The 11,264-nt window shown below is 33.1% G+C and overlaps 1 protein-coding gene across 1 annotated transcript; it reads right to left on the bottom strand.

Moving 5' to 3' along the window:
* Positions 1-5,380: 5,380 nt before the first annotated feature.
* LOC107797580 (transcription factor MUTE-like) lies at positions 5,381-7,916 on the bottom strand. The gene is made up of 3 exons (XM_016620477.2): positions 7,600-7,916; positions 6,415-6,819; positions 5,381-5,788 (listed from the first exon to the last, which is right to left on the bottom strand). The coding sequence occupies exons 1-3, from the start codon at positions 7,693-7,695 to the stop codon at positions 5,696-5,698; spliced, it is 594 nt and encodes a 197-aa protein (XP_016475963.1). The 5' UTR covers positions 7,696-7,916; the 3' UTR covers positions 5,381-5,695.
* Between the last annotated feature and the right edge of the window lie 3,348 nt (positions 7,917-11,264).

Below are 11,264 nucleotides of genomic sequence, written 5' to 3'. Positions count from 1 at the left end.
TCGCCGGCAAGGAAAGATTGAGAAGAGGCAGAGAAAGTTCAAGAAGCATGAGAAGAAGAAAAGCAAATTTCTGTCCAAGATGATGCACAAGCTGAGTACATTTTGTGGTTCACATGAATCGGAGGATGATGATGATGCGGATTTGGAGCTCAAATTTTCCACCACCTCCAGCTCCGACTGATGCTATTTTAGGGAGCACCTCCTTCATTTTATCTTGTTTGGATTAGTTGCATTGAGGATAGTGCAACACTTTAGGTTGGGGGTGACTCAATTATATATATATGATAGGATGTATGTGGAGCATGAACAATTTTTTTTTGTGATAACTTGCGTAGATTGGTCGATGTTTTAGTTTATTAATTGTTATTGTATTTTCATGTTATGTATTATATTAGTATGTTTACTAGATTCTTGAATTTTTGTTTTTATATATATTACTCCCTCCGTTCCAATTTATGTGAACCTATTTGACTGGGTACAGAGTTTAAGGAAAAATGAAGACTTTTGGAATTTTTGGTCCTAAACAAGTCAAAAAAGGGCCTAGAGTATTTGTGTGATTATAAAAGTTTCTCATTAAGGATAGAATTATAAGTTTAGGCTAAATTATTTCCAAATTTAGAAAGAGGTCATTCTTTTTGGAACGAACCAAAAAGGAAATAGGTTCACATAAACTGAAACGGAGGGAGTATGTTTTAGTGACTTGATGTTTACTAGTTTCTTTATTTTTTTTGTTTATATAGTATGCTTTATTTTTGTGGCGATATCCTTGGTTTTCTTTGTACCACGGTTCCTTTTTTGAGGATGCCAATTTTCTTTTTGAACCGGGTAATTTTAAGTGAATTTTTGTCGATTTTTCCGGATGATGGATAGCTAGACAACTTTCTTAAGGAAATTAGTCTTGTAGTTTAGATATAGCTTATGATAATTTAGGAAGAATAAGTGGTTTGAGTTGGGGTTTTGTAACTATTGACCAAGTTATGGCTTGCTTGGTACCAACATGATTTAAACCTCGGCATATGAATTGTTGGTCTTTGAAAAAGAAAAATAATTGAAGTAAAGATCATTGTCATGATTTTTTGGCTCAAATTTTGGCTCTTTGATTCACTAAATAGCTTCCTATGCTATAGGTAACCTCTTTGAGTCATTGGTTTCAATTGGATTTTGGATTTGTATTCCACTTGAGTGTTCATGTGCCATGTGTGGTGAGATTTATTGTGAGTTCTTTTGCAATATTTTTAGTCTAGAACTTGCCCGGAATGTGCTTCAAGGCGAAATCATAGACTAACTTGGTTTGAAAAATGATATTAGGCCTTCCTTGGACCGCTATTGTGCCTTAAATTTCCTACCCTTGAATATTTTCCCTAGTCAACGCATTTTGAGCCTTTAACCTTGTTCTTTGGCAACCACGTTACAAGCTTTAATCCTTTATTCTTTATTGATCTAGGTTTTGGCACCCTACCTCCCTAAGTATTTTGAAAGTGTAAATATAGGCTAAAAGCCTAAGTTTGGGGGTGAAGGTTGGAAAAGTTGTGATGTGGAAGTTGCTTAAAAGATGGAAGGTAATAATAAAAAATAAAAAAAGTGAAACCTTCCTTTATTTTTAAAAGGAAGGAAGAAAAAAAATAAATAAGAAGTTGTAAATAAAGGGAAGATTAGGTGTGGAATGAAAAGTGAAGAAAGGATCAAAAATATTTTTGAAGGAAATGGACTTTAATTGTAAAGTTTGTAGTGCTTGGGGAGGTTTTGAGTCACTCTAACCAAAATTGTGTCCTACCTTAACCAAAAGCCTAAACTACAACACTTTAAGTCCAAATTGATTTTGAACTAAGTTGTCTACATTGATGGGGAAATACATGAAGGGCAAGCCTATGGTACTACTTGTATGCATTTGAACATCTTTGTGAGAGAGAGTTAATTCTTTCCATTTGATATCCCATTATTGTTTTGAATTAAAATTTATGAGTGTGGGATTCTCTCTTAAATGTGAGGGCACATGAGATTTGAGTTGTGAATTTAATCTCATTTTCAATTGGAAGGAATGACCAAAGAAAGTTAATTGTGATAAAGAGATAAATTGTGAAGCTTTAGTGTCATTACTTGATTACTACTTTTATTTGCATAATGTTTGAGCACTTGAAATGTAATGAAGTTCATGAGAAGTGTTTGGTAATTCATATGCTTTGGATTAATTGTTGGTACCAATCGAAGTCATGTGTTTGTGCTTATTTAAGTCCTTTTTGCTTGGCACGATATGGATGCACTATTGAGTTAAATACTTGGGAGGAGATTTTGTTGCTTTCATCGCTTGAGGACAAGCAATAGTTTAAGTTTGGGGGTTTGATAAGTTGGTATTTTACCAACTTATCTTGTCTTTAAGTCTATATTTATGCTATGTTTGAGTGATAAAATCGTGTGTTTGAGGTTATTTACTTCTATTTTACAGGTTGTATGTGAATTAGAAGTAATGGTCAAGAAACCAAGTGAAAACAAGTCAAAAAGGAGCTAAAATGGATAATGAAAACCTGCCCAGTGATTTACCCTTTCCGAACGCAAAGGTCCAACTTGAACGCGAAGAAACAGGAAGCCAGACCTTCGCGAACGCAAAGGATCAAACACAAATGCAAAGCTTAAGGGAAACAAACCTTCGCGAACGCGAAGGCATGGTCGCGAACGCGAAGAAGAAACTGGGCGGAAAAACTGGGTAGTTTGGGAATTTAACAACTTTGGCCCCAAACCATTTAATACACAAACCATCTCATTTGTAGTGGATCTTTGGAAGATCTTTTTTAGCTTATTTTCAGTCTTCAGGCTAGAGAGAACAAGGTTGGAAGCTATGGTTTGCGCGCACACTTTGGTCTTGAAGATTTGAAGCATTTGGTTGAGAATTTCTTACTCATTTATGCTTATTTCTTCAAATCCTTGCTTTGTATTGTATATCTAAGTGTGTAGTATTTTATCCAACTCTTGAATTTTGTTTATGAAAATATTCATGTTTAAAGTTTGGATTAAATATCTTGTTGTGCTTATGTATCGAATGATTTTTATCTTTTTATGAAGTGAGTTATTATTTCTTTAATTATTCTTGTTCTTTAATGTTTCCAAAGGGATTAGCTAAACCTAGGACTCGCCCATTAACTTTGAATTAATTTTGGAAAAGATTATTTGGGGTTGGGAAAGATTAATTAACAAGAACTTGAGGCTTTAACCCTCATTTTACAGATTCTACCTAGAGATAGGATTGAACTACTTATAGCCATAACCGGGTGTGCTTAATCTCTTAATTGTTTTAGAGATTATTCAATTAGGAAGTCTTGTTAGTCTTTGGAAGAAGCTAATATAGAATTATTACTCGTGGCTAATTAACATAAACTCGCTCATATTTGTAAAATCATGAAATACATTGGATCGTTACTTGAGTGTAATTCCCGATGCATCCATACTTGGAGCCATTGATCATTTTACTTGCTTTCTAGGTTAGTTTAAATTTCCGCATTTAGGTATAATTATTTTCTAAAATAAATTCTAAGTGTTTGGCATTGCATAACAAGTGATAATTCTCTTGCATTCCAAATCGCCTACATATTATTCTCTGTGGGATTCGACCCCGACTCATAGTTGGGTAAATTATATTGCATGTGATCGTGTCTATTTACTTTTTAGTAGTGGATTTGGACGTCATCATCACTTACCAGTACATGAGGTTGGTTGTACTGATACTGCACTCTGCACCCTGTGCAGATTTTGAAGACGGTCCCAACGGCGGTTACTAGCGAGCCCGGATCAGACACTTGCAGAGACTTGAGGTACGGCTGTTTAGTGCCCGCAACTCCTGGAGTCCCCATCCTCTTTTTTTTTTATCTATACAACTTCATTCAGACAGCTTTGCACTTATTTCAAACCTTTATGTGTATTACTTTAGAAGCTCGTGCACTTGTGACACTAGGTTCAGGGAATTGTAATAGACGATTGGCTGTTTAACTTCTGCATTTGTACTTAGAACATATATGTTATTTCAGTTCGTTATTATTGTTATCGTTTAAGCTGCTAAAAGAAGTAAATTGTTCTAATGTTGGCTAGCCTAGCAAGTGAGATATTAGGTGTCATCACGATCCCGACGGTGCAAATGCCGGGCCGTAACATAAAGAAAGAAGAGAAGTCATAACTAATAGAGCTATTGTTTTCGACCAAATTTGAATCTACAAGGCTTCAAATCCAATCTCCACCGTTCAAATCCAATAATAGAATATTTAGAACACTCAATTCAAAACTTAGCTCGTTCCAACATCAAACAAGGGGAAATGCATTTTGAAGAAAGCTAGTAAGCGTAGAAATTTCTAGAGCAAAGAAACAAGATTCTCTTTTCTTTCAAAGTGACTGCTCTCTCAAACATCTCCTACGTGCTAATGTCTTTCAAAGACGAATAACAACTATCATGAAATAATTCTCTAGGGGTTGTCCTATTTATAAGTAACTAATGATACTTTCTCTTAAAGCCAAATCTAATTCCAAATAGGAATCAAAAGTAATACCAAATAGGAATCAAAACCCAAAGAGAATAGCATTAGAACATTGGGCCATAGGTTGCACAATGTGTAACGATTCGATAAGGGTCTGGAAGGAATAAGACGTCAAAGATTAAATCATTTTAGCCTTCCAAAACTTAACCAAATTTTTGAAAAAACCTTCATCCATGGTTGTGAATGACTGATGTCCATGAGATGATCATCTAAGGATGATCCTTTTGTCGACGGATGCTCTTATTATTATATTTATAGTCATTGAAGGATGAGAACCAACTGTGTAGCATCTATATCGAGAACTAAAGTATTGTATAAATTTGACAACTTATCAAGGGAAAGATGATGTGAAAGCATGCTATAGGAGACTTTGAACCATATGTTGGGAGGGCCTCCGTTGATTATATTCGAACAAAATACAAATTCAAAAGTAGGGTAAGAAAAAGTTTAGCTAATGAATATATTAACTCTTACGGAACCAGTAATGTGTAAACCATGTCAAACCAACTTAACAAGATCTAACCCTTCTCACGGTTTCTTTTTTCTTTTCTTCTTCGTCTTCTTTTTTTGACTGGTTGTTCAATTGGTTAAGAAGTGTTATGTAATAGCTCTAATCATCTAAAAAGAAGCATTCGATCCTATTCTTTTTGCTTCTTTTTTGCGAACTGCTGCATGCTGCAAATAATCATTCAATTTTCGTTGAGGATCGGCTAAAATAGACAGTTTACAATGCTTAAACCGAATTAGAAGCGAAACTGCGTGTTCGAAATAGCACTAATCAAAAAGGAATTAGATGAATCTACTGTAGAAGTTAATGGCCCTCAAGAAGCATAAACAAAAACACTTTCATATACTGTTAAATATTTGGCTTTGCTGTTGTTCAGATTGAAGTAAAGGTGCATGATTCTTGTACGTGCATGCATCTACTTTCTTCTGTTTACATATGAAAAGATAGTGGAAGGACAAAGTCTTTCTATATATAGTATCCTGAACTTTCTAATTCTGAGAAGTTACACTTCCATAAGCCCTATACCTAGCATATAAGTAATAGAAACCTTATGTTGGAAATTATTTGTTACGCTCCAAAATTAGCTTCTTACACTTTATATTAAAACGATAGTACTAGAGCTTAAGAAGATAATATTGGTGTACATTAGATATTTTCTCTTTTTTAGTTTCTAAATTTCGCTGATACAAACAACATCAGATGAAAAGCTTTTCTGAACTTCCACTGCTAGCTCTTCCACACTCAGTTGGCACTCCAGTCCTATCTGTAATATAAAATCACCAATACAAGGAAAATAGAGTTAGTAAGTTAGAAAACGTTTGAGGGTAAAAGCAAGAAAGAATTTTATTTAACTTGATGTTGTAACAGATAATTCGCCTTAAAAAAATATTTCTCTTACCAATAGACTAAAAAAAGTATCAGCTTAGGAAATGTTGAAGCATGTATATTGTTACATTAATGATCACGGTTATATTTGGAATAGTAAAGATTAATTGAGTTTTGCTAACACAAACATATAAAATCCAAATTCTTGTTGAATCCGAATTATTTTCTATTCCAAACTTCCCCCCTATTAGTCAATTAACATATGAAGGTCTAGATGTAAGCCGTTGATACAAGCCAACTTGCAAAATCGTCCTGAGTATCAAAGAATTGAGACTGCCAACAAGTTTGGGATATAAAAGAATCTGATCATCCAACCAAATACCTTTAAGGCAATGGATGGAGTAACCCAGGACCATTTAAATCCCTTTAGAAATCGTTATAGAACCGATCATGAGGAACAATGTCGTTCTCTAACATGCGATGGCGTGGAAATAAAAAGATTGGAGTTGCCACATAAATGTTGTTTCCAAAGAATTAACTCACGAAATAAATGAATTAATCTACCTTGATAACAAAGGAGTATAGAACAGTATCCTGCATGCTGCTGATGTTGAGATGAAGAATCTCAAAGGAGAGTTTCTCTAACACATTAATTATCTTCACAACTTGACCTGGAATCCTCTTAGAAATGGTTCTCAATATGACATTGGATCCTGATATCTTTGCTTCAACATCAGCCACTGGAGAATTACAACATGCTCCAAGTTCCTTGAATAAGTTATTATTATTAGGATCATTTTGACTAAATGGACTTTCAGGTGTGGGACTGAGTTGCAAAAATGGCCTTGGACTAGGACCAGGGCTAGGGCTTAAACTCTTTCGTCGCTTTTTCGCCTCCAGAGATTGTAGAACTAGGTGTAATTCTTTGATGAATTCAATTACTCCTGCTATTATTGATGCTTGATCCCCCTTCATTAATTACCATGAAAAAGACTATAAAGATTAGAACAAGAAAAACAAGGGGGGGAAACACAAGAATAAAAGATATCAAACACTAAAAGGAGTTAAAAAGAACGAAAAGGAATCAAACCCTAAGGCCTAATGGCTCTTAAGATTTCAAGGAACTGGATCACAAGGCAATTTTTGATATTTCAAATTTCTTCCCTAGATTATTCACTAAAAGAATTAGTTTTTAGCTATATATATTGATCGTATAATTAATTTTAAACCATTATGCTTGATGTCTATTTACTTATTATTGTAGGTCAACTTAACCTGATAATGTACACAATATAAACTCGAATTGAGCTATGCATTGCATATATAGAAGCAATAAGATGGAATTCAAGAACACGAAAAAGAAACAGGGAAAAAGGAAAATAAATATAGAGCATCGTTTTCATGATTATGCTTGGGAAGAATATTGATCATATTGACGACTGAAAATTTATTAATTTTCATTGAGCAAACTCGAAACGAGATGTTGTTTCTTATGCCCTTGAGAATTCACTGCAGAATAAAATAATGACTCTAAATAATTTTCTGATAATAATTACAATAAATCACGCCCTACAGAACCAAAGTAGTGCGAAATGCATAAAAAGAAAATAGATGATGATCGGTAAAAAAAAAAAAAGAATTATCACAAGCAGTAATATTAAAAGAAAAGGTGACGAATAATATTTTTTTCGAAGGCTAGCTAGATGAAAACAAAGATTTAGAGAAAGGGAAAAACATGAAATAAATTACCCTTTTGATGTAGAAACAAGGGGTTAAGGAACGCAAAACCTTGAGATGTTCATTCATTTGTCTTCTCCTGTTTCTCTCTACTGCTATATGAGACATATTGGTTTTTCTTACCAAAATTGCCAAGTGTTTGTGTTTTTAGAAATTTATGTCATTCCAAAAGCTTTGTTGTTTCACTCTTTATATACACATAGTTGAAACCATGAATAAATGCAAAAGAAAAGAATGACTATAGTTCTAGTGTGGGTTATACCTAACCATCAGTCTAGTTTTCTTATTAAATGCTATCTGCTGCTCTCCCGTGACTGTTAATTATTTTTCACACACAGCTTTGTTATCTCATTCTATATGAGACACAAAAATATATGTAGACACAAAAAACACTAACATTCTTGTGTGTATATATGTATGTAGACAACATAATATAATAGGTCTCACGTTTATTACCCTATGGACATTTACGATTCCAGCGTGAGATAAAATAAAAGACAAGTAATTTCTTATATATCTTATTTTTTGTCATGCAGAAGAGCTGCTCTTCTTTTGCTTCTAAATTGTTGATTCATGGTTCGTGCATGCACTCTAAATTCTTTCCTCTCTGCATACATTTCATCACCTTCTTATTATGATATTTCTCTTCTTTTCATATATTTTATTTTATGAATTTTGATTTACCACAGATATATGTTTCCTGTTGGGTTCTATTTGGTTTTCTTTAATGTCAAAATGGAAACTGGCCTTACCTTTTGTGTGATATAATAGATGACACAAGGGTTTGCTAGCTCATGACCGAAAGGCAGAGCAAAATTATTGTGGTTTCGCACGAATACAGTAACTTTTACTTAAATGATGTAATTGCATTAGGAAATTTAACAAGTATAAACATGGCAACAAAGCGCCTGAACAACATGAGGGCTGCAATATAAGTCATTTAATGAATATTTAGACAAGATTATTTATAAAGTAATTATAGCAAATAACTATTATAAGCATTAATTGATAATCTGGTAAAAATGATAACTAACATGTTACATAATAAATTAAACTAATTTGAGAGTATGAAAGATAGAACTTACAACAGAAAATTTAAATCCATTCTTTAATAACATATTTACATATGCTAGTGCTATCTTCTTCAATGGCATATGGCTCCCCTCGTATCATATTTTACGTACTACTACCTAATTAAGTTCCGATGATAATTAAAAGATAAAATGACACAAGGTTTTATGCTCTAAGCCCTCAAAAAGAAATGTTTATGTATTACCTTATTGATTTTCGAGTTGTTTGAGCTGCCTAACATTTCAAGGTGCAAACTTTTGTAACAATACCCTAAGAAAATTTGACTGTAATTGAAGACGAAAAACACAAATTAAATTCACAGAAATGCTGTCACATTGAATGAACTTCTAAAGTCACTGTTGCTATTTCGTTATCGAAAAACAAAACTACCCTCTGTTAAAATTAGTAGGATCTCAGATTCAACAGACAAATTAGCAGTAGTAGTTTTCTCTTTGGCAGAATTCAAGATTCAAGAAGAATAACAGGAGACTTACACAAAGTATAAGCTTGTAGGAAATTTTGGGAAGGAGGATATGACTCTCAATCTCAAAAATTCTATAAGTGAGAAAATGATTCTTCTCTACTTACTCAACTTGCTAAAATAAAATGATTAGACTACATAGATATATACAGCTATGCATTTTCTCCTAACATGTACCTAATCTAGTACATGTATCTTAATTGATCCTAGACTTTTTATCTTCCTTAGTTCATGAATAAATTCATACATGCATCCTCATTAATTTTCTTATATATGAACTAAGTAATTCATGTACTTGAGATGAATCTAGTTATTTTTATCAACACTCCCTTCTAAAGTAGATAAATTAATTACTCCAAGAGATGTTTTGGGAGACATCAATTTTTTCTTGACTTGGCGAAGATATCTACAAGTCGATCTTGTGACTTTAAAAATTACTGACTCTTTGATGCGAGCCACGTCATTCATCTTTTCTCCTTCAAAGAAAGCTCTTGGTTGCAAAATAATTTGTTCAACCGATTTCTGTTTCGGCTTCTTTGATCTTTCTTCATTTATTTGCAGAGCTCGTTCAGTCGATTCTTGTGCACTTACATTATAAAATATTTACAATTATGTCATTTAAAGGTAATCGCAAAATTTTGTTTGAATTAATTAGTTTTTAATAAATAGTAAATAACTTATTATATTGCCTGATAATGTAAAAGAATCATTAGGCTGTAACTTAAATCTACTAGAAAAATACATATTTAAGAGAAATTGACGATGGGTAAGCCTATTCTTGGTCTTTTACAATATTACCTTTTGGTAAATTAACCTTTGCTCCCACAACGAATCAGCGCACAAGCACCTTCGCTTCTAGCTGACAAATAACCACTTGACCTTTGTCAATTGTCATTAATGCTGATACCTATTCCCATCTCAAAGCATCATTATAGTCCAGCATTATATTTAAAAATACTATTAATTCTTTTCTGCCTAGTTAAAGAAAAGGGTGATGTTCCAAAATGTAAGTGAATTTACTTAGGTGAAAGGTGGAATCGCAGCTTCAAGATACACTTTCTCTAATGAAAAAATAGATATTCTTAGCTTCCTCCCCAAAGCATTGTTACGTTAATTTCTAATAAGTTGAAACATTTCATGTGAAATAAGACGAGAACAAATTCACCATCTGAAAATACCCTTGCGAGATTTAGAAACGACAGGACAAACACTATAAAGTTAAAACTGCTGAGCTGAGTCGATATTGATTTTAATGACTAACAAACATTTGTGAAAAAATCAAGTCTCTTGAAGTCCGTTGATAGGAAGTTGTTTCCTAGCGCAAGTTAGCTTGAGCTGAAAAATATTTTTTTGTTGAAAGCCGGATTCCTTGAAGATTAATGTCATGGGTTGGAAGAGTATGGTAATGATTGGAAGAATTCGCGGTCAACAAAGATTCATCAATTATGAAAATAACGCATGAAGGGGCTGTTGGAAATAAAATAGAATCCTTTAGGATTTGTTTTTATTGAGATCGTGACCAAATTATGTTAGGTCTTGGAGCTAAATTAGAAAAGGATCGGTCAACTTCACTCCTATAAAAAGTATCATATTGCTGCTATTGAAGACTATCGGTATTTTACACAAACACAGAATTTATTTAAGGCAAATAGCAATCATAGTAAGAAGACACTTTCAAAGATCCAAGCGGTACAACTAAAGAACATGTTCCTGAAGACGAAGTTATTTAGTTGTTGTTGAGTCGTGATTCATTGTTCTTTAATTGTAACCTATTTTGCTTTTTAAAAATATATTGTTAAATTATCAAATCCGAAGAATTTGTTTAGCTGTTGAGACTAAAGTTTATAGTCTTTAAAAGGGTTAAGGTACAAGAGTTGGTCCCTTTGATTATCGAGCTTAACAAAAAGATTAGCTAGAATTCAGTTAATTATAGGGTTGATGTACTAGAGTTTATAATTTCTTTAGTTATTGAGTTATAACCTAAAATCACTCTTTGAAGTTAGTGAAGTTTCAAGACAAATCCTACGAGTTTGGGCCGTGATTTTTATTTTCTTGAGCAAGAAGATTTTTCACATGTTTTTGTGTTATTTAATTGTCACATTTCACTTTTAATTTTTGTTTAGAA

The sequence above is a fragment of the Nicotiana tabacum genome, chromosome 7 (assembly GCF_000715075.1).
Source record: "Nicotiana tabacum cultivar K326 chromosome 7, ASM71507v2, whole genome shotgun sequence".
NCBI lineage: Eukaryota > Viridiplantae > Streptophyta > Magnoliopsida > Solanales > Solanaceae > Nicotiana > Nicotiana tabacum.
Note: the sequence above shows the minus strand (reverse complement) of the source record. Positions and strands in the feature narration are given on the sequence as shown.

Excerpts from the sequence above, each read along its gene's own strand:
- LOC107797580 (XM_016620477.2), bottom strand. The coding sequence starts at position 7,695 with ATGTCTCATATAGCAGTAGAGAGAAACAGGAGAAGACAAATGAATGAA. Across the intron at positions 6,820-7,599 it reads CTTGTTTCTACATCAAAAGG|GGGGATCAAGCATCAATAAT; the intron begins GTAATTTATTTC and ends TAATTAATGAAG. Across the intron at positions 5,789-6,414 it reads TATACTCCTTTGTTATCAAG|ATAGGACTGGAGTGCCAACT; the intron begins GTAGATTAATTC and ends TTTATATTACAG.